This window comes from Varroa jacobsoni, unplaced genomic scaffold, assembly GCF_002532875.2.
Source record: "Varroa jacobsoni isolate VJ856 unplaced genomic scaffold, vjacob_1.0 scaffold_80, whole genome shotgun sequence".
Classification (NCBI taxonomy): domain Eukaryota; kingdom Metazoa; phylum Arthropoda; class Arachnida; order Mesostigmata; family Varroidae; genus Varroa; species Varroa jacobsoni.
Window position 1 is genome coordinate 30,151 of NW_019212982.1, and position 24,749 is coordinate 54,899.

At 40.6% G+C, this 24,749-nt stretch overlaps 1 protein-coding gene across 2 annotated transcripts; it reads left to right on the forward strand.

Moving 5' to 3' along the window:
* The first annotated feature begins 89 nt into the window (after nt 1-89).
* On the forward strand, nt 90-23,230 carry Synj (synaptojanin). Of its 2 annotated transcripts, none has more exons than XM_022838840.2 (19): nt 90-3,898; nt 9,534-9,772; nt 10,179-10,291; nt 11,366-11,489; nt 11,711-11,905; nt 12,202-12,387; nt 12,555-12,694; nt 12,789-12,969; nt 13,090-13,203; nt 13,433-13,697; nt 15,894-16,068; nt 16,255-16,456; nt 16,554-16,763; nt 17,116-17,275; nt 17,614-17,711; nt 18,010-18,272; nt 18,580-18,763; nt 19,008-19,545; nt 19,754-23,230. In XM_022838840.2, exons 1-19 carry the CDS (start codon nt 3,772-3,774, stop codon nt 20,071-20,073), a joined length of 3,834 nt encoding a protein of 1,277 aa, XP_022694575.1. In that variant the 5' UTR covers nt 90-3,771; the 3' UTR covers nt 20,074-23,230. The 2 variants fall into 2 exon arrangements, with proteins under 2 accessions (XP_022694575.1, XP_022694584.1); XM_022838849.2 differs by having other exon boundaries at nt 19,008-19,536.
* The last annotated feature ends 1,519 nt before the right edge of the window (nt 23,231-24,749 follow it).

The following is a 24,749-nucleotide window of genomic DNA, read 5'->3' on the forward strand; positions in this document are numbered from 1 at the left end:
ACATTTTGTCTACATTTTAACTTTACACTCTTGAATACTTCAGTTATTTCGTTTCAATATAGGACCACCTGTATGAAGAGCCGCACGGCTTTTTTCCTCATTGTATAACTTTATTTTATCGCCATTTATAAATATACATTCATGCCTTAGAATGTGATCTCTGAAATGGTTCCCATCATGCACCACCTGTAGAGTGCTCCATTCAGACACCGCTAAGAGACTTGACTATTAGACTCTGTAATCTATAATTATCTGTAGAGATGAAGTTTTCGTCGCTGAATAACTTTATAACTTTCATACTAGTATAGTTTGAGACCTTTGGAACGTTCAAGAAGAAATCATAAGAGCTGTTTTAAAGTAATAATGTTCGGCGGCAAACTATTGGCCTAGGTATCCAAACGTCTCTAAGTTGCTCCTCCAGTTTTGTTTTATATTGTTTTTCCTTATTTTTTTTTAATGATAAATGAGAATTAAAACGCTCTCTGGAATGGCAGAACGTTTTGTAGCATGGAAACGAAGTGATCTCAACAATTATTTTAGGTATCACATATTTAATCTTCAAAAGTTTAAGGAGTGACGCTTATTTTAAGGCTGGTGTGATTCACTAACTTGATTTGAAAAAACTTTTGGTTTTCTTGGTAACATAGCCGAACCCGTTACCCTAGTTGCATAAAAGATAGACAGCGAAAGTGACTACTTTCTTTTACATAGAAAAAAAAGATCTAAAGTTATTTAAATACTGTTTACTGATTTTTCAGGAGTGCCTTCTCAGATCGTCCAGCCTGGCAGAGTAGTACCTGAGCTCTGGACCTTCTCTGGGTAGCAACGCATTGCACTCTCCCATCAGCATTAGCGGTTTGCGGCACCATCCTTCAGGCTGTGCGCTGTACACGCTGCGCCCACCATTAGGTGCAGCAGAATAGATCGCTCATTGTCTCTGTCTGGGCTCACTCACATACCCAACACGGCTTTCACACAGATGGAACCAAACGGTGTACACAGATGGAACCGAAGAGGGAGCTGTTATAAATAGAGCCATTCATACGGCGGCAGACGCAGCTACCTTTACCGTGCATTGGTGGCCGTAGCCGTCCGGATCTGGGTGCGTGTTTTACCGCGCCGAGTAACCCCACGCTCAAACCGTCACCTGCGTGCCTGCCTGCCTAAAACACTCTAGACATAGAAGAGAGTGATGTTCCCTGGACGGCTAGTAGCTGTTCTCCAGCGATCTCGCTCACTGCACGCGTCCAGCATACATTAGATTACCAGACGCACAGCGAAAAAAGAACAAGAAAAAAAGAAGACGACGCAACGACGTCCACTGTTCTGACAACCGCTGAATCTACTGTTACTCTAACTGCGATTCGGATTGTTACACTGGTCGCAGTTTGATGTTTCTCTGAGTCCATACATGGAGTACAGCCTCGTCTCCGCTCACCACTCTGAGCTGCATAACTGCTCCAGATTCTAAGAACACCCAGTGCCTGTGCTGATGCTGCTCGTGAACGTGTGACGGTAAGCGACTAGCGGTCCGCAGAAGATCTTAGCTATTCGCGATAATCCAGCAAATTCTGTCTCTCTGCCTGTCTATCTGGACGGTTGTGTTGTTTGTGCGAGTCCATTCTCGTACCTGACGTCTGGATAGAATATACTCAAATACTTTACGTGGTCATCTCGTTCTCGTTAACTGACGTAGTCTGCAAGTAAGTGAGCATCGTGGTGACTGTCTTGAGTAGAAATACCAGTCGTTTAGTCAGAGCAGAACGTGGTATAACAGTCACTTATAGCAACTTACTCACAACAGTCACAACGAAATATTTCACACACAAAAATGTAACCACATCTTGTCCCATTACTAATATCGTCCACGATATCGAACTATTGTCGATGAGTCGTCATCGTCAGTTACCAGCCACCCACTGACCAGAACAAGCAGCGTGAAAAAAACTGAGACTTTACGAGACGCTTAGAAGAAACAGTATATTACTATAACATCACATTAGTAGAACATGAACCGGAGTAGCTGAAGAAACGGGATCACGTAACCCAACCAGTATCGCTACTACCACTCTAAGCCGTCATAGCATGCTCAAGATGCCGTCGCAGTAACGTGCGAGGCAGGTGAAAGGATCCAGTGAGTATGTGCCACTGAGACGTCGTTCGTTTCCGAGTCCTCCCTTCCCAGTCTCGCCTAAGCTTCTACTATTGTTGTTGTTCCTATTATTGTGATTGGCGCCGCTGCAACTAAGGACATCACAGCACTAATCTTTGCTTTTGTTGTTGTTATTGTTGTTGGTTAAAACGACAAAAGAAACGTTTTTTTTTGATAACGTGACCGAGGCTGCTTTACAAAGCATTATTTAGCTGGCCGGAATGTCCAAGCGGATCGATCATCGCTGGTGTAACCCGCTGCTTTTGACGCAGAAGCAGCAAAACGTTTATTAAAGTAAGCACATGGAAGAGTTGAGAAGGCGCGTTGACAATAGAAGACTAATCATGAGCAGAAAATTCTGCATGTAAACGAATCTAACCTTTCACGTAGTAGAGTTTTATCGCCAAGGAGTTGGTGGCTGTAAGGGGGTGCTGGCTTCGGTGCCGTCAACTGTTCATCTATCTTCAAGGAGCAGGACGGCGAAAGAGAGGACGTTTATGAGTAACTAAAAACCAGTTGATTCTCACCAGTCGATAGCGGTTCGAAGTGCGTTGTTTAGCGTTCGTCCTTCACTCTTTTAGGAAGGCAGAGGAGATAGCGGTACTAAACGAAAAAAGCCGATATATAATCGATCCGCGTGTGTACCTTGTAGGTGTTCACAACGTAAAGCAAGAAAGTGTGAATCACAGAAGGAGGTTGACGCCCACTGGAGTGTGGTCACGTACGTTTTGATTTGTATACGATACGAAAAGCAAAGCAGAACAAGGTCACCATGGGATATTACTAGCGGCTAAGGTAGCATGAGCAGAAGTAATTGTAGTGCTTTCAAAGGAATAACGGATAAAGCCGTACGACACTAACTATAACATCTTACTGCATGAAGGAAATTGTTTTTTTATTAAGAACAGTACAGCCTGTAGTCTACGTGGGGTATGACATTTGTTATCTCACCACCGCTGCCAACTACTTGAATGGAAGCAGCTGAGGCGTTTAGCTATCAGCTGACGTTTCTTCTGTGAACAGTTCTGCCTGAAGAGGGCCGAACAACACCGCCCGTTCTGGCGAAGGCGCAGCAAACGATTCTCGCCCACAACAAGCCGTTTACTCCCACGGCCGGTAGACAAAGAAAGTACATGACGACGGATAACAGCGGACGACTCTCAACCTACAATGTTTACAAAACGCTAGTGGAGTGCCCATGACAATTAAGCATCACTATTAGCGTAATATAGTATTGGATTCATCATTGACGAATTTAGAAGGATTTTAAACTAGCTATTATTGGCTGTTTGTTGCTGATTTGATTGGATGAGGCAGCTGCTGCATCTTCTATGCGAGTCAGGCAATTGGTGTCCCAAAAGTGTGGAAGAGGGACTATCCTTTTGGTTTCGGCTGTTTCGATACCGCAGTTTTTCCAATGCTGGATACCTACGGACGAACTTTTCGAGAGGTTTATGTATTGTGACGTTGTCTCCCACAGCAGGGCCCAAGTGTCGTGTAATCGTTGAGACGTCCCCTTTGCACGTGCGTTGATCTCGTCTTGGATAGCCAGGAGAAATTGAACGGTGTCCTTACTGGCTCTCGTTTGCTAAACCCGCTACATTTTCCACAGCGTTAGAATGCCTCTGGGAAAGGGATTCCGTGTGCTCCATAAGCACAATGAAAACAATTCATATTCAGTGCTCATTGAACAACGAAATGTCAAAACAACACTTCTGCTTGACAGCGGTGCCATTGTCGCGTTGGGTAAGTTGTCGATAAGCCTCGATGAATTGCATGAGATATTGAAATAAATCAATACAAAACTTATTTATGGAATCATATCTTTAAACTATCCCACTGATCGGTTTCGACAATCGTCAATACTTACACTCGAGCGCAGGTATACGTATACGTCTTACGGTATTTCCTATTTGAATGAAAGTTGTAGAGAATTGAGTCTTGCGCTGCAATAAACAGCAAGCTATTCATTATATAGCTTGCTCTCTTATGCAAGTGAAAAAAAATAGTGCTACTGAAGTTATAGGGGAAGGATAAGGGGAACGTTTCATTTGACGAAATCTATGACATCCATGAAATGTCCCTAAAAATCATGTATTAATGCGGTCAAGGATCAGCCTTCAAAATTGTATAGCTAAGATACACGTCAGCTCTGGTCCATTTTTTCCGCTTGTATTTAATACCGATTTTCCTATAAAAGGGTTGTTGAATTCGTGAAACTTGTCCAAACTGTTAGCAGTAAGTTCACAGCTGACTGATTTGACTGATTCTTGGCAGTGAATTAATTGTACGATAAAAATCACAAAAATCGACCCTCTGTTAAAAGTGTATTTAGGTGCGATTTCTTTTTTTTTCGAAGAATCGTATTTTATTTGATAACATATTTTGGAGAAAAATACCTGTCTGTCTTATGGCAGCTGAGGAAGATATCATCATTCTAGTTAGAGCGACTTTTAGAATCCGTGACTTAACGATATTTGAAGGCTGCAATTGTCAGAAGGCGAGAACTGTCAGTTATCCTCGGGTACTGCCAGAATCGATTTCTGAGAAACCTTTGCAATCAGCCTTTGTCTATTGCTGTGTATGTGTTCTACCATTATGCGACTGTTTGTGAAGGTCATGCTTGAATGGACGATCATATTTCTAGTAGGAGATGTATTCTACAGATGCAGTGTCGGATTCGTCATTGCCGAACCGTGTAACCGAGCCTGTGTAATGCGGCCTATTGGTGTCAATGTAGAAGCGTATCCGTTCGTCATTGTACCATGTGTGAGGTGTCGCTTTCCTTTTACTGCCTTCAACTCTATCCGTTGTACTTCAAATTGATACCGTGGGTGGTCGGTCCGGAGCTGCCTTAGCGCTACATCGTACAGCAAATTTGTCTCTTTGACTTTGTGTTTTACATCCGGTATCCGTATTAAGCACTCTATCAGGTGGATGGCTGTTTATGTCCTACAGGTTCGGACCTAGACCACAACGTGTGTCTAAGACTAGCAGACAAATACGCTATCCAGTAAGCTATCATGGGGACAAATTTGTCTTACATGTCGAACGTCATATACCGATATACGTTTTAATATCTGTCTTGAGCGCTACGGGGCGTTTTTGGCAACTTTCCAATATTTGCTTGCAAGTTATTAGCTGATGCCTGGCAACTTTCTTAAAATTATCGCGTAGTAAAAATTGTGCTTCTTAAGAGTATATTTTTCCATTCTTTTTTTACTTAGAATCTTTTTTACTTGGGGTGCTTTTTAAATATCAGTATCTTCAATTCATGTTGTGTCAATTCTGTGCCTCTAGCTAAAATAGCGAGTCCAATACTATGCCTTACATTCGATAATATTCCTTTGTTTCCGATAATATTCCTTCCCGACTTTGTTCTCAATAAGCAAAGCTACACTTTGTGGATTCTTTCAAATTAGCACAATGTTACTACATTTTTCTACCAGCTAATTTGGGCGCCTGGGACAAAAACACTATCAGTCTTTCTACTCTCATGCTCGTATGTGTCGACTAAGTAATTAGACCATTTTGTACCTTTGTGTGTCTGCCTTATTTCCCTTAGGCCTTCCTCACGTGTCCTTTCAGAAGCGTTCCGAATAATTTTAAGTTTGTTAGTATACGATATTGTCAACGTTGTGGAGATTTTCAAACACTCAAGTAGCCTATAGATAACGTAATCGAGAGAATGGTACATAGTTACCAGAGTTCCTGGAGGGGCTTTCTGGAAGTCGACTGACCGGAATGGCCGCGTTTGAGACAAGCCTCTTACAATAGAATAAAGTATGAAATCTATCGTGCCTACATCTCTTAATTACCTACGATACCCGTAATAGAAAATATTTGAAGAACACCTTCAACCGAATATACGGAACTTTCTTTAGTGAAACATTCACAAATCCAGATTCTTTAAAAAATCAGTTTTGTGAGAATTGTGCTCGGCGCGATCGCATCGCTTCATATTTGAAACAGATGGTCTTAGCGTCAGACAGTAATAACGTGCCTCTACATGGATTTAACTATGGCCTTATAGGCGAAGCAAACGTGTGTGCATGTGCACGACGTCGGCGTTTATCATTGGGCCGGAACGGGTGGCACTCCATCGGCTAACGATCCAACGAACATATCTATAGAGTAGGAACGTGTGGAAATTTGGCCGCCATTGTCGATATGCATCCATACGTGATACCAAATAAACCAAAAAATCTTTGCAGGTTCGTTGCGAGTCGCTTTTCTATGTAATTAGAACGTTTTCCTAGCTAGCCAGCCAGCCAGCTGACCTGCCTAGACAGACGAGGCCAGACCAATAATAAGGTCAATGCCTAGATGATGTCGAAGTGATAGGGACATTCTAAACTGGGCAGGTTGTTGGGCCGGCACGCCATCCCTTCGCTGGTGCTCAAACAGGTTCAAAAAAACAGAGAAGCAAAGTGTAACGCATATAAATCTACCGGAACGCTCATAACTACGTAAACGCTTTGCAGCCCAGCGAGCTCATTGCTAGAGGAAAGGCATCTTCACAACAACCGCCGACAACAAACACCGATAAACCACCATCATGGCCTGTACGATAATATCGTTTTAATACGATGAAAAGGATTAGATGAAGTGTTATAGCGACTTTAGCCAGATTATAGCCAGGTTGGATTATACCAATAATGTATTGGGAAATCGATATTGATTCATAAGTATAACGGTCTACCTGTAGATAAGTAAGAGGTTATTTATTGTTTCTGGTTTTAATATAGTGAACTTAAAAGACCAAAGGCTAGTTATCGAGCTCCAATGCCACACGAGTGCTATTTAGGGGGAAAGATTTAAGGTCACCGGGTGCTTTTGATAGAATGCAGTTACAAACTTAACTTATTTACACGAAACTTTGACTTGACCCTTCTCAAACATATAAATCCTTCTACAGAAACTGTCACTCTAAAAAATTCTACTCGTATATATTACCATGCGATGAAACGGTGACTATATGCATAGCTATGAGCCTATTTTATAAGGTGTATCGACAGCATATAAAACTCTAAGAAAATATGTATAGTATCAGCATATCGATACATGGAAAAAAAACAGGTAGATATTTCTTGGCCATTTGGTCAACGTGACGTAATCCTGTGTCTATTTTCACACATTTTTATATGTTTTAATCAAAATATTTAATTTCCATTCGTTCGTATCACTTTGTATGTTCGTATGGAGGTTCGTTCTTTGGCAGCTTCGAGCATGTTTCTCGATTAGGCCGATTTTACAAAGTTTGGTTTTGTACAGGAGCAATGGTCGCACCATTCGTGGCAGCAAATAGCGGCGGCAATTTATCAAAACATGTTTCGGTATTCGAAGCATCATTTAAAGGTTAGCCTTTGTTGTCCTTCAAATTCACTGTAAGTATTTGTAGTAGGTGTCTACGATCAAGGCGCTTACCAATGCCATAGGTTTTCTAAGGCGTCGCATCCGTCCTAGGAACGGAAGAACGGCCTTCACTCAGCTGAAACAGTTCAGTTGAAGGAAGCCAGTCGACGCCGACATTGATCATTGTTTAAATGTGTTTAGCCACTTAAGGTAGGCTTCGTACCGTTCAGTCTGTGTATGCTTGTGCCTTGTAACAAACAAGGTCGCGCTGGACAAGTTCTGCAGATCTGATATCGTACAGCTCCTGGACGCTAACTAACTATTGCACGAGGGCAACATCGCTCTTACAAAGCCACGGCCTTCTTTTTTCCTTACTTGTTATGTTGCGGTGTTTTTAATGCGCGGAGCCCTGATTGAAGTGCCTCTCTACGTATGAACAATTTTTGTTTTGCGTTGATTTTGTATTAGCGACGACAGGCAAAGCCGCTGTATAATTTCGCGATCGAAAGTAGATTACTCATAATAAAAAGTATCAGGTTTTTAACGCCTCACGATAGACCACGCAACGGCAGAAAATTTTTCTAGTGTTTCTCCATAACATGTCCAAACGACTGAAATAAGCAATATCATTCAGCCGGTAGTTACCTCTCTTCTGTATCAAATGATTTGTTGCAGTAACGTTAGTTTGATTAGAGGCAGAAGGGACCGTCTCGTTCCGCGCTTGGACCCCTGTAAAATTGTTGTATGATGGCATATTGAAGGCTGTAACGTAGTTTAAAAATAATCTGTATGCTTTTAAAGTACATTGCGCATTTTTAACACAAACGGGTTTCTAAGCCAATCTTCTAAATTATAACAGAACTCGTTTTCTTTTTTTATCACCTCGTGCAAGACCAACTGATATTACTACTGCATGCTCATTGTAAAGTATATTTAGTTGTGCAGGTTAAGAGTTTTACTAGTATTTCGTGTAGTTATTGCAGCGTTAACTTATGAAGAGAAGTAAAAGTGAGGCTAAATCGCGAACGTTGCACAATTTGCTATGGCAGCGGTGCAGAATTCGCTACGGATCAATATTTTGTCCTAGTTTCACTGTACCAGTGGTTCTGTCGGTTGAAAAACAAAGACTCCAGTCGCTATGGCCACTCGTCTTTTTCGTTTAACTGCTAGGATAATTTGAAAAATCATCTTTCTATAGTGGCTTCCAGAACAACGTTAGATAAAAACGTTGAACATTTGTAGAGGAGATGGACAAAAAAAGGATCTATATTACACAATTAGTGCTCAATATTGTGTTGATTCGTTATTGCGTTAGATTTCAACCTATGGGTTACTACCATGGATATAGTATAGGCAAGCGATCGCAGAGAGCCGAATAAATGCTTGCAGTTTTTTTTTCCAGGTCATGGTAGATTCACGTGCTGTTCCAGAATAGTTCTCAATATGGACGGCAGAACACAACACTGCCTTATAGAAATGATAAAAACTTTTCTTCAAGCGTGCTACAATTGCGAATTTCAGAGGCTCTGATCAGCATATATATATATCTATATATATATATATATATATATATATATATATATATATATGTATATCGCACTTGATTCCTTGTGCTCGAGTAAAAACAGGTATATACAAGGTGCCCTAAACAGCCGGCAATTTTTCTTTCTAACGCGACATTCGGCTTAGGAATCTTTGCTAGAGGAAGACATGTCATAAAGTGCCTATCAATGTATTAGACTTTATATAAGCAAGTCTTTTTGAGAATGTCATTGTAATAATCCCCCACTTCAGTGCATGCTACACTAATTAAATTTTTGCCATATAACATATGACACTAAACCCACGGATGTTAGATCTGCTTGAACTAATGCTAAAAGCATTGGCTCAAAGCAAAGGGTGTGGTAACCGCTAAGAAACGTGAGTCGGATAAAAGCATAAAGATTTTACGTTTCTTCCTACGTATTTATACCTCTGTGTTACCAGAAGGCGAACACCTGGTATTTCGTTCTGAACTTGCTTTTAGGCTCGGAGGAGACGGCGTACCTAAAGAAGGATTACAGCGCCCTAATGGATGCCTATGGCTGTCTCGGCGTCCTCGACACAAACCAGGGCGATGTCGAAGTGAAGTATCTCGTCATGATAACAGGCTGCCACTCCGTTGGCAAGATCAACCATTCGGAGATTTTTCGGTTGACGGATGTGGTATTTATTTCTCTCCGGGACTTCCGAGAAGACGTAGAACGAATGGCGGAAGTGAAAAAGGTAAGTACGTGCATTCGGTGCAGGTAGTTGCCCCAGCGATTCTATCAAAATAATAATATATACACATGATAATTTATGTTCAGGGATTGAGGGCGTCGAAGGGTTTTGGCTTTGGTTAAGTAGATTAATTTTTTTCCGTTCGGCGACCTTCAGAAGCCTAGCAAACCTCATACGTTAGGGTTGAATACATCCTCATTCATTGTATTTTGAACAAGTCAAAGTGGAATCTACATAGTTTCGCTAACTGGCACCTTGCGAAGACGCCCTGTCTGATCCTCGGCTGTCACGATCTTTATGGATGGTTAGCTTCATTAATAAAGGAGGATTCTTATTTTCAAGGGAGCTGGCTTGATATTTTACATACGTTATGGGATAATTTTATTCGTATTGCATTGCTTGTTTATAGGTGTTAATATCTGGAACGTTCTTTTTCGCCTGGAGCAGCCAGTCTGGCCACTCCCCACTTGATCTCACTCTTTGCGCGCAGCGAGCGCAAAGAACAAACGTAACCGATAACAGGTATAGATTTACGCTACTACCGGCTTCTTCCACACCAAAGGCCAAAAGCTAAAATAAATTATCTCAAAGCTTACAGAATAGGCTATCCGCTAGGAATAGACCGAACTTAGTACGTGCATTCTACTCGGGAATAAGAAAAAGCGTGCAGTCGTTATTTTAGCTTTTTGAAGATAACCTACATCTATCAACGCAGATGAAGATTGTCTACGAGTAAAATCTTCATTCGTGGATGTGGGATAACATCACAGACTATACAGTCAAATAACGTGTGTCGTTTCTCGTATCATCTAATGTACGGCGAGTGCGTTGCTATAGTTCTCGGAGCGACCGGCACTCTTTGTTGCCGTTAATAAATTTTAATTTTTTATTATAATTTTAAAAATTGTTCCAGTTAAAAAATAGTATTTTTATACGATAGTGCAGCTGCTTATAATGATACAAAAAATTTATTGTTGACATTTCTACTACGTTAAGAAGTATCGTGGCCCGGATGCACCGTTATTTAATCGAATAACTGTGCAAACACAAAACAGATCCAAACAAATAAAAGATTTTCTTATTCCCGCTTATCGAAGAAATTAAAACTTTTAGGAAATTCATGGAACAACTTAAAGAATAAAGTGGCGTCCTTCGTTCCAATTAGTGAACAGTCGTACAGGAAAAGGTGCCGCTTTAAAAGCTACCGAGACGCGGCAATATTTTTGACGACTGGCAAATTCCATGCGCATGCATAGAGTATCTGTAAGCTGCATAGCTTAATGGACTATATAGAGTCTAAAGTACGCCAAAAACGGGTTTCATAAGAGAGTATATGAAACATTGTTTGTTAAAGCTAAAGTAACCATTTGTAGGGATGCCCTACGAGGAGTTTATGTTTAAGCGTTAGCTTTGCCCGATCCTCGATAAGAGACACCAGTTATTTTTCTGTCTTACGTCGTCAAGTCGCGTCTAAACGTACTTGCTTCCCAATTTGCTAGGGCAACTATTTTCCCATGCGTTCTAGACGATAATACGACGCTCAACGCGCAGGCAACGAGCTCACGCGGGAAATTTACTTTTGCTTCATTTATTCAGATTCTTTTGGAACCGTATGTTGCATATTCCGTTTATGAACTTTGGTATCGATACGTCGGCATGGCTGTTCAAAATCATGAATGGCGGCATCGAGATTCGTACCGTGTACGTTGGACATTTGCAAGTTAGTACATACGTTTGTATGCTACTTGTTTACTATAGTTTCCTATATTTTATCATCTTCTATTTTCGAGAACGATTTATTGTAATTGAACGTTCTCATTACGAAAAAAATCCAGAGGCATTCTTTCAAAGTTATCATTTCGAAATAAATAAGACATTGAAGGGACATTTCTTTTTTTTTTTTAACATATTAAGTTTTTTAGCCTATCGTCTTTGTTTCAGGCTCGTGCGTGCATTATTTCGCGACTGTCGTGTGAACGTGCGGGGACCCGTTTTAATGTGCGGGGCGCCAACGACGACGGTCACGTTGCCAATTTCGTGGAAACAGAGCAAATGATCTTTCTCAATTCGAAAATATCGTCCTACGTTCAAATACGGGGCAGCGTTCCGTTGTTTTGGGAACAGCCCGGTGTACAGGTGCAAACGCAGCTATTCAAACATGACTGTAGATTGATTGAATTCAAAATGGATTGTTACCACTGTCCCTGTTATTGAATTGTCAATGTATGGTTCCAGGCATAGTGACATCTATCAGGATAAAGCGTTTAGGAGCGACTAAATCTTAAAAATAACCTGTTTGCCGATTGACGTGTGTGCGTGAATGAAGGAAGTTTCTTTGTTCAATATATTCATATACGTCGGGAGGGTGTTCAGATGTATATTGTACGGACAGTTTTTATATATAAATAAAGACATCGTTCGAATACTGGCAGGTTGGCTCTCACAAGGTGAAATTGTCTCGAGGGTCAGAGATGTCGGCGCCCGCGTATCGACGACATCTTGAAACCATAGTGGAACGATATGGTCATCAAACGTTCCTAAATCTGCTTGGCTCCAAGGAGGGCGAGACAATGCTTTCAAACGAATTCAACAAGCATCACCGAGCCATCGGCAAAAAAGTACTTTGGCAACTTTACAGTACAGCACATCATTCTACTAGAAACAATTAGTTAATCAGATTTTTCTATCTATTCTCTAGCGGAATTTTCCTCGGCATCCGCAGTAGCAATCTCTATGCTGCACGTTTATGGTTAAGAATCTAACGTTTGGCATGACGCGACTCCAGGACATTCCATTGCTTAACTTCGACTATCACGCACAGTGTAAAGGTGGCAAGCAGGACAACCTCATCCACCTGAAGTACAATATTGAAAAACAACTTAACGACTATTCGTTCTTCTATCACGACGGCCAAGAGACTACCAAGTAAGTCGAAAGCATCGCTCCTATTTACAGGCAGTGCCTATTTGTTTACCTCGTTCGTTAGGGATATCCTCAATAGTCGACCGCGAACTTTCAGAGAACAAACCGGATGCTTCCGGACAAACTGCCTTGACTGCCTCGATCGAACGAATTGCGTTCAGACCTTCATTGGGCTCACCGTCCTGCAGCAACAACTTGCGGCAATGGGCTTCGACGACAATATGGCATTTAGATTCTACGATGCCTTCAAGTCAATGTGGACGCTTAATGGCGATATGGTACGTCGAAACTACAGCGAATAACATTAGAATACGTATAAACATTAGACACGTGGCGTAGAACACTGCCGTTATTCTTGGTGGGTTAATTTGATCACTCTGCCGTTAAAATGTTCATAGGTGAGCCGAATCTATGCCGGTACGGGGGCATTGCAAGGCACAAATAAGTTGAAAGATGGCACGCGCTCTGTTGTTCGAACAGTACAGAACAACTTACTCGACTCAAGTAAACAAGTAATGCCAACGGTTCCTTTTTCTTTGCTTGCTTGTTTGTTTAAAAGCATGCTTTATTACTGTTTACGATCAGTTCTTAAATCTACTAAAGCTGTTGAATACTGCGTATATTATCTTGCGGGCTAGGCCGAGCTAGCTGAATGATATCATCAAAATAACACCCGATGCAGATAGCTGTAATAGTATTCCTACAGTATTAGTCTACATATATAATGCTAACACTACGCAGGAAGCAATCGACATCCTTCTGGTGGGAAGTTCCTTAAACTGCGAACTCGGTGATCGAGCCCGTTCACTATTGCCACCCGAACTTTTGCACACGCCGCCTTCAATGCTGCGGCAGGTTTGCTTCGATCGCTATCTCGACTTCACCATTCCCGTAAAGATCTCATTAAGCGTGGCTACGTGGAACGTGAACGGCGGGAAACACTTTAATTCGATCGTTTTTCGGGATCAGCCGATGTCCGATTGGCTTCTGGACAATAACCCGAACGGTAAGCACGAATAACTTCGATATAGAGCACTCAACTGGTATATATATATGTCTTTTTCTTAGTCTAAGGTAGTGTACCGTTCAGCGTCAAGCCAGTGAGTTCACGCAGTGCGAGCGTTCGAGATGTTCTTCTTAGATTCTCCAAAAAAATCGTAAAGAAAAATTTTTACAACGTTTATAAATTTATTGGCGAAAAAACTTCGTTAGCGCTGAAACTTGTTTGTCACCAACAATTACATTTAAATGAATTCAAATTTGCTAGCAAGATCTGACACTGGCAAAGCCCCAGATCAAATCTGAAACTGTTTTTACAATCAAATTGTACCTACACAAGCAATAATATTCGTTAAGGATTTGTCTTTCTGAAGAAACGAAGCATAGTAGAACTCTTATATCCATATTTAAACATTTTTTTATTAATTAAATTTCTCTTAATTAATTACTTGTTGTCTAACAGTTACCTGCAAAAAACAAACACACATGATGAAGCACACTAAGGTAGACTAGCCATACACATTATAGAATGAATATTTCTTGCAATCAGCTAATGTAGAGAATAAGAATACGTCTGTTGATAATCTATGCCAGCGTTCACTAATCTCTGACGGACGGCCTTCAACGACGACGTGCTAAAAACTGCAGGCTGAATTTTGTGATAGAAAATCTTCGATTTTAATAAAATTAGCGGGATAAAGGCATCGGTAGATTTTAAAAAAACATAAGATGATTCATGGGAAGAGGCAAACAGCTTTTGTGAAAGGCGTACCACGCACTAAAGAGATGACTGTAAAACAAACGACTAATAAAAACAGTAATTACTGTGCAGTACGTAATTATCCGGAATACGTTATGAAAAGGCACGGAATACTCGCCTGAACTGGGCGGAGTTATCGTTACGTACGTAGTTGTATTGCCTGTCGTTGTTTTGTTCTGAATCCTCCCCTTTCACTTTCTCGCCTCTCGCTACTGCCACCCGTCCCGTTGCCCCAACCTCTGCTACCCCCTCCGAGATGACTTCCAGTTCGAAATAATGACGCTCCATCCGAAGGTAACGCAGGCACGGACGCAGCACAATCGACTCATTGAGTGGTTCTTATCCGTCCATTTATCAGTTGATCACTGATTGAATAAAGCGTGTGCTTCCCTTTGTCAAGTTTTTTTTGAGTTTGCATGCACCAGTGAGCTACAGCATTCATGTCATACAAGTTGGCTATATTTTAAATAATATAATTTACTAAGCTTTGGAATAGTCACTTACCTCGGAATGTCGACGCAGAACTGGAAAAATGACATGTGTTCAAGCGCCAAATGGTTTCTATCTAATAATTGATATGCCCAGATAATCCACTGCATGTGAGTGGCGTAGACAGCCGAATTTTTGAAGGATCACTTCAGATATCCTTGTTCTTATTAAGTGTTTGCAACATGGTCCACGAATAAATATGAATACTTTTATCGATACTTTTGCGTTCCCTCATGAAATAGTATAGGCTTAGTTTACTTATTCAATATGTTCTCCAATATATGTCCTTTTCAAGGAGTCCTATACGTGTAAAGAGTGGATGCATGACCTATCGACTGTATAATATCAAGTCATGATAATAAATTTCATTTTTAACAGTAATAGTGGCCTCTTTAGCGTTGCGCGGCTCCCTAACAGCCTGTTCTATGAGCCTTTTTTGACCTGCACATAGTACACTTCATGCGGTACGGTACATCCATTTCGCGATCTCTCTATTAAACTGATCGCAAGATATTATGTTAACATGCATAGGCTGAAATTCAACGCGTGCGTCTTTGACGCGGTCCCACATGATGTCAATAGGGAAACTTGTGCTGCTTTGTGCGTGAGATACTCGTGTTTAGTTTATGTGTACTTCGTATATTAGGGATGTAGGTTCACTGGCCAAACATGGCTAGGAGGTTGTCGCTAAAAATTGTGCTTATTGCAATTAACCGCCTCCTTTTACCTTAATTTCGGCGGTATCAATCTCTACATCAAGTAGCCACCACAGATGGAGTTCGGCGTGAGCGCTTGGCATTTTGATCTTATTCGATGTCAATAGAGGTTTTATTTGTGGATTATTCTAGCATAGAAGAGACCAAGTGACAATAAACATGTAATGGAAAATAGCCACGATGCTTCCATGTTGTGATTTTTACGTATGTTATCTTGTTATAACGTGTACATTGGTAGGGCAAAGTGAAGCTGATGGTGGTAGAGCACCGCCGGATATATTTGCCATCGGTTTTGAAGAAATTGTGGATTTGAACGCATCGAATATTGTCAACGCATCAACGGGCAACCAGATGGAATGGATGCATGAACTTCAGAAATCAGTCTCGAGGGATACAAAATACGTCTGTCTTAGGTATATAAATATATAAAGCGTCTATAATTAATTTTCTAGATACGATTACAGGAACAAATGGTTCCTTCTTGTTAATACCAATGCGCTTCTTATCTTAGACTTTTGTGCTGTATATTCTCTTGATATCGCCATTTTCTCATTATGATGCGATCTCTTACCGAAATGTTTCCATTTTGACGCCTGAAGTTCTGCCCAACTAGTTGGCGTATGTCTGTTCGTATTTGCCCGCCCGGAACACGCAGCATTCATCCGTGACGTGGCCGTCGATCAGGTCAAAACTGGCCTTGGTGGGGCGGCAGGAAATAAAGGCGCTGTTGCTATTCGAATGCTTTTCCACGCCACGTCACTTTGTTTCATCTGTGCGCACTTTGCAGCCGGACAATCGAAGGTAATAATAATGATAATTGGAAAAGAAAAAAGACACCACTCCTGTATCCCTTTGCCTTCTAACAGTAAGTAGAACAATGACAGCGCATAATTTACAGGTGCTAGATCGCAACGCGGACTACACGGAAATCACTCGGAAGCTTTGCTTCCCTATGGGCAGGACTGTGTCCTCGCACGATTACGTGTTCTGGTGTGGAGATTTCAACTATCGGATCGATATGGAAATTGACCGGGTCAAAGAACTGGTTCTCCAGAGAAATTATGAAGAGCTCCTACAAAACGATCAACTGATGAAGGCTCGTGAGCAGGTACTAATGGGTTTCCTGCTAGTCTTTGAAGCTTTTTATACACACGTTAGTTTAGTCCGCGAGGAATATATGCTTGGTCGTTCATAGACCAAATGAATCGCGTTCCCGGAACTCTATTAGTTTGCAGTATCGATAGATATGTTTACAATACACAGGTTCATCGTGATAACAGCTTGAACGTTGAAATGTATTGTTCGAAATGCCGAAGATTTATAGTTCGTATACTGATTACTGCCCGGGCTGCATATCTCACATAACACAATAAACGTTTTCCTCATACATGATTAAATCATATTGAATAGTCTCTGCCACTTCTCCTGAGGCTTTGCTCTATAATACGTGTGATTTACAGGGCCAGGCGTTTGCGGACTTCATTGAAGGCGAAATCCGGTTCCCCCCAACATATAAATATGATCTATTTTCAAATGATTATGACACCAGTGAAAAGAGCAGAGTCCCGGCGTACACCGATCGGGTTCTGTTTCGGAGAAAAAAATACCCCAATGATGAAGGTCAGTTACTTTCTAAAAATAGTAATGGCTAGATCGAAAGCGAGCCAAAGGCTCTGTTAGATGAGTTATGTTCAAGTAAGGAACTAAAACCTATACATCTACTGATCATTCAGTGAAATCTCGTACTAGGCAGAACTAATGGTGCCCTACCTACCGGTGTCCAGCCAACACAGTACAAAAACTTTTTGGCTGCAATTCAGTAAAAGCCCATTGTAGACGCTGAAATTTCGAATTCCGGTTGGTCTTTGTTACTTCAGGTCCACTATAGGTGTCGTTGGTTTTTCTTTACGTCGCGTTTTATGATAATACACTTTTGACTACTTACCTGGTCCTTGCAGCATACCCGTTCTGGAGTCCGGGACATATTCGCCATTATGGAAGAGCGGAATTGCGAACTTCGGATCATCGACCTGTTATTGCAGAGATTGACATCGAGGTAGCCAACTATCTAGTGGTACATTTAAAACTGAAGCTTGTGTAAATTTGATCTGATCATTTGTTTCCCCATTGATTTTAGTGCCTGCCATTAACTTACAATATTTGGATTGTATAGTACGATTGTTCAATTGAGAGCTTTTTCGATTTTGCTTCCATCTGAGGCTAAAGCGTAAGTATGTGGTTCATGCTGAACGATGTCTAAGGGCTGACTCTAGTAATGGGTTCATTTTGACACTAGCACTATGTGCAGGAGTTATCATGAGGGAAATAAAACAAGCAGGTAACGTGTCAACCAGGTTCTTCGGGTGGATTCAGCACTGCGTGACAAAACGGTTCGTGAAGTGTCGAAGTTAGCAGGACCGCCCGATGCAACGATTTTGGTACGAAAGATACGATCCGAACTAGCGAAGCAGGAAACTGGTGGCGGCGGCGGCGGCGGCAGCGACGATGACGACGAAGATAGTCAGCGAATCCACAAAGCAGTCGACACGTTCAGTGAAACATTTATCGAAAAGATGTGCGATCTATTTTCCGAAGTTGGCGAGGTTATCCTCATAAGGTAAAGTTAGCTAATTAGTCGTAGGCTGGCGCAACAGCTAAGCAGACTTACGCCTAACACATCAACGACCTTCTATTGGGGTGGGTGCAAAATTTCACTTGAAAATGTACAGTATATTTGTGTAAAAATAAAAACAGTTTAGGTAACATCTGAGCATAAACGAAACTTGGCTGACATTTTGAAGATTCCTGACCCGCGAAATGATGTGATCACATTAGATTAAGTCGTCCCAAAGTAGACCCTTTATAGAATTATATAGAAGCCCATTTAGTGTATATGGATACTGTTTGATTTTTGATAAACGCAGGTTTGTTGGAGAAACCCTTAGGATAACATTCGCTGATGGACCGAGCGCTCTTGAAGCAGTGAAATTAAGCGGACGCGAGATCGATGGTGAACCAATAGAAATCACCTTAAAGACGGTTGAGTGGCACAAAATTATTGAGGCCACTCAGGCTCTCTGTAAAAGCAATACTATCCCACTAAACAAGGTACGAGAAGAAAAAACATGTACATCTGCTTGTAGTTGAAACCTCAGTTTTGCCGAGTTGCAACTATCGTCTTCATACGGATTGAGACTACACACTTTCACTAATAACCAGATTCTTTATTTTGTTTACCATGCGTTCTCTCAAACTGAATTCAATACATGTTAATACAATTTAAAATTTTTTTATTCCTCGACCCTAAACTGCAAACAAATCCATATTTGGTCGTTTTCATTGATACAAAAAGGTGCCGATCTCGACGCATTTTGATGAACCTCCAGCTTCCAACGCCCTCATAGGCATTGAAGAGGGTGAGAAATATAAAATACCTGTCCCACCTCGTCCTACGAGGCCACCCGGACCTGGGCAAGCGCCTGAGGGCGCGATTGTGGCAGGATCCGCCGCAAAATCCGAGGCTTCAACAGATGGAAAACCGGAGGGTACCCTTCCGCCCGTACGACCGCCGCGACCTAATCGCTCTGTTACAGGGCCTCCTGAGAGACCTGAACGCCCAGCGGCGCCACCAGAGCGCCCTGTGGCTCCCCTTGAACGGTCTACACAACCACCCACGCGGCCTGCACCACCAAATAGACCTGCACCGCCGTCTAGACCAGAAAGATCAAGTCGTCCGGAAAGGCCTGATAGGCCGGACCGACCGGATAGGTCACCATCAACTAGCGCTCCTCCGAAAATACCCGAAAGACCATTGAGAGAAACACCTCCGTCGAAAATACAACCGTCAGACCTTCCAACGCCGACGGCTCCCACGCCCTGTGGTAAATGTTGTAGGTTTTTTTATTTCTCAATTATTAATCTTAATAAGTCCCGTTTGTTTCATATGATAAATTAAAAAAAATTGCCTATGGTATACTGTGATCCATCTGAACTGAAAACTAGCACATCAGATATATTGGTTCTATTCCATAATGTTTTGTTACCACAACCATGATAATCTTTAATGAAGTCATCATACTTCTTGCGCTTTCACTGCAGCTCTCGAAATTGATCGTGAACAAATAAAGGCCACAGTAATTGACTCGTCAGGTCATGGTGGTTCCGGAGGAGAGGCTACATTCGGCTCAATATTTTCGGGCATTCCTTACGGAGAGGAAAATTCACCATCAACGCCAAACGACGAACAAATCGCATTAGATCGATCTCTACCGCCATCAATGCCTCCACAAGCGCCTGCACCGCAGTGTCCTATAATGACGGCTAACGGTGCACCACCACCAGTTCCTGGGCGTGTAACGTGTCCACCTTTCAGAACTGCGCCTACACCACCCCCTATCCCGGCTCGCCCAAGGCCTTAGAAACCTCGTCCGCGTATACGTGGGGTATTGAAAGTGAACGAATGCCATAATTATAAGCCTCTAAATCATATAGGCAGGACAAAGCTACAGTTTTTGGTGAAAGATTATCAATTCGTTTGAATTCTAGACAAAGCTGAAAGAAATCATCAATAAACGATCGTAGAAATGGGTATATATATATACCCATATATATATATGTAGTAACAGCAATATCGTTAAAAATGACGCTACCATCGACGGCACCTTCTGCAACCATGCCACTTATCGTTGGTAGTAATTATTGTTTTTCAATTTTCAGTAAAGATCACCAATTTAATTTTTGTTCCAATTTTGTCGTCGGCAAAACAGACCAGTAGGCCATCTGAGTGAATCTAGCCATAGGCTATTCTAAGGCTCGGTGGAGAACTCTTATGTTGACTTTAGCAGGCAGCATAAGTCTTAGTTGCGCAACGCACAGTTTTTACTAACTAATTAAATTGTTAACGCCAATGAATGTAGCGTTACGTGCACATAAGTGTTTGCCTTGATTCGCCAGGCCAGACAAAGACCAGAAAACTATTTGTAGTGGAGAAGTCCTGTACAGAAATCGTATTGGCTTTCCTGCCCGTTAACAATATGATTGTACTGCTCGAATGCTCAAGCCCATCACTTACTTGATAAAGTTTCCCTTACCTTTAACTAACTGTATTAGCCGGCGCCAACAGTTGAAATATATCAACTAACTTAACGAAGCTGCTATTAAGGTCCACTGTTGGCCTTCAAGTGGCCCGTCACGTGGCACAGAATAACAACTAGAGGCCGTTTTAGGCTACCATCACTAATGGCATCGTAGTATGATTATCAGAGCACAAATGATGATGGTTATTATTATTATTATTATATATAGAAAAATAATGAGTAATCACACGAAGCGGTGTGACAAATTATCTAGCTATTGTCAGTAGTGGAACATAACCGAAACGACGAAGAACGTCAAGGCAATAGTCGTTCAAAGTAATACCAATACGAAGAACGGCATGCCCGTATACGAAAACGAAGATTACCTTAACCGAAATCGTGCGAAAGTACGTAATAACAAACCTCTACAAATAAGACGAGTGTAATCTTTTTCTGTTTATACCACCAAGTTCATGTAGTGTACAGGTATATATATATATCAGTTAACATTTTGATTGATTTAGCTTTCGGGCAGACATAAATAGAATTAGAAATTGATCACTGCGTCTGCCGGTTCCGCCGTTTTGGATTACACCTAATGACATTTACGCGATACATGACGTTATAAACTAGTCCGCATTCGACGGTGTTGAGATGGTGCCGCTAAAGTAATGTATAAGATATATATTTCATGTAGTTATAGGGGGGTAGAAGTAATAAACGTATCTGAAAAGGGAAGAAACAACATCCTGACAACGTGCTAAAACCACGATGTGTCTTACGTCAGTTCAGCTGATCTTAACACAAAAACACGATTATAGCTATGACGTCCAATTGATACAATTACAAGTACATATATATGTGGTAATGGCCAGTACGACTCGTACAGTTATACTATGGAACTAGGGCTACCTGACGTCACTTAAAGAAGAAGCTCTCTGTTATTAGCGCTGGTTTTTATTACTACTAGTTGTCTAGTGTACTAAAATGACTCTCTCAGGAATAGAGTACCCTTCTTAAGTAAGAAAAAAAAAGCGATTCCATACACCAACGTAAAGTATGTACGTGCTGAAAGCAAACAGACAGGTTCGTTCGTAACTTGCCATATCTGCGTGAAAAGTAAAGCTGATAAAATCGCTATATATATATATATATATATACTACAACATTTGGAGCCGCTTACTAAACCGCATTAAACACTAGTAGGAAAAGTTTAGATACAGTTATATTAAACTGTAGAAGGCAACATATAAGTTCTCTTAGCAAAGTAGAAAGTGATGATTATTAAGTCAGCAGACAAGATTAACTGTTGTGCACCTAGCAAACATAGTGAACAGTGAATAGATACCGAGAGATGAAGCCCCTTGATTTCATTAGTTGGCCCTACATATCAGTCAAGATAAATTTCACTGAAAAATGCCCTCGTGGTCATACAAACCGGAGAGAAAAGCTGCCCTCGTTTTTCTCAACGAGCCGAATGTTCAGTACGATATATTTATTCCTACACAGCCTATCCACTTGCAATATTCCATATTGTTATCATTATTGTGTAAGAACGAAATTATTTTGTTTTTAGCGACTGCCTAATTAGCCGACGCTGTCAATGTTGTTATTGTTGTTGTTGTTCTTGTTGCTGTTATTATTGTTGTCATTGTTGTCGAATTTTAATAGTTCTCTCTATTATTTATTGTCATTCTGATAAAACTGGTTCTTAAAGGCGAAGTGATTATTTAGCAGAAAAGTCGTGCAAAACAAAAGCCAAATAGGAGATCCAAACTTAATTTTAGTGCGAAATATCTACCTCAGAAGGACAATGATGTAGTATGTTAGGTCAATGAAATCATTTGGATTTCAAAGCAGTGTTTTTTTAAATTTTAATTAATATTTTTGCTTTATCAATTATGTTTATTACGTTATTTTAAAGTTGTCGTTGTTATTCGTGGACCAGTACTAATTAGCTTGACCATAGAGATTCCATAGGCAAATGCATCAGCATATTGGCAGATCATATACGATTCTCAGACGTCTTATACATGCGCTGATTACTCTCATTACTATTCGTATAATTGTTGTTAAAAGACTTTTCGTTGTGATATATTCGTATATATTTATCTAAAAAGCTGTATGTATATATATATATATATATATATATATATATATATATATATGACCAATGAATAGATACCTATACATAAATCTACATGCAAGAATATATTCAAGGACGTGGAACTGAGCTACGACAGCAACAACCATTTCATTAGTGATAGCAAAATGAAGGTATCCAAGGTCTCTTTCCCGCAAGATCTTCAAGAGACCCTGTGGAAAAGTCAAGTAGGCACACCTAAATGAGCACCCATAAACAGACATAGACAGGACTATATTGACACGGTATCAATATACGACGCTGTAAGGGAACTCCAAAAAAAGACGGAGTTAACCCATTGGCGAAGATTCAAAGAAATAAATATAGTGCGAAGCTAACGCGCTTGTAATAGTGAAACAGTCCTGTCTTATTTTCCACTTTCGTTTCCTATGGTACTACAATATTCTATCTAAACTACGAAATAGTATATAAATATTGTGCTGGCTAAATTCAAGTTCGTCTCATGTATTTGGATATGAATATAGACTATTGAAAGCATACATGTTGAATTGTACATAGACAAAAGATCTGTAGAGCACGGTTCATGTTTGAAAACATTGGGCAGATCGCTAAGTGTTAGGACAGCTATGGAGCCGATTAGTACTTACGTGGGGTCTTGCTTTAAGAATAGATTTAAATAGAGCTCCGTAAGCTCCTTAAAATTTGTCATAAAGAAGAAGCGCACCGCATTTTCCGTCTTGTTCTTACTTTCTGACCTTTGTAATACCAGTTAGAGTGCAAATATACATTTACAAACATAAACAAGTATTCTATGAATTGTTGACTCTACTTTAAGGTAGTTCTCCGAGTAGTTGCACTTTTGTCAGCACTGTGACCCGGGTTGCATATAAGCTCAATGGTAAGGGGTAAGTGGGCATTTACTATATACGTGCATTTGCTGCTTTAGTAAGAAGCTGTTGAAACTGTTGGAAGGAAATTTAGCGCGAGTTTGCCAACTTGTGGATTTAATTGAAGATATGCGTACGTAGGTGAGCGATTTCTTCGAATTACTTTTTCAAAAATCCGCTATGTTTTACCAAATTAAACCGCATAGGTGTTTTATGAAGATCGTTAAAATATTATTAGGTGTGTGTCCCCATTCTACGACACAAGTAAACATGAAATATGACCAGTACGTTGATGAACGCGTTACATTATAAGTTATCACTTAAGTTTCAGCTTTCAGTATTGAAAAAAAGGGGCTATATACCAAACAGAATCAAGCCGATTGAATATATGTTTAGTAAGCAGGTTAGAAACTTTAAGCATGAAATAAACTTGTGGTATATTTTGAAATGTCATTGATTCGAATACTTGAATATAATATTCGAAAACCGTTTAATTGAAGTTTGCCTCTTAATATTTTATCCAGACTAACGCCATTACGTACTATATAGTGGCTAAAATTCTTCCAATTATACCTTTATGGCCCATAAAATATAGAACTTCTTGTAAGGGTTGAAATGATGAAAAAGATACTATGTTGTCTGAATAAAGTATATAACAGAATATTTGCAAAGAAAACGTTGCAAATGTATTGAATCCCAGAGGCAATTTGCGGCTGAGCCGAGCAACCACCCTTTCATCAAAAAGGTACCTACAGCCTTAGTCTTATGACGGTTGAGTTACTCTTGGTCGTTGCTGGAAAATAAGCGCTTCCTCCAAACGTTTGCCAGATAAACTTAATTGAAAAAAGGGTACCATTGCAGTATTGTGGGCATGAGCATGGTGATCTTGTTTCATTAATATTTTAAAATATTTAATTATTTTCATATTATACGATAATATCTTATATACTAGTTCTAATTAAAGGTGCATGAAACAGGTCGTTGAAGTAGAAAACGTCTAACTTTGAGAAAATAATCTCGATAAATCA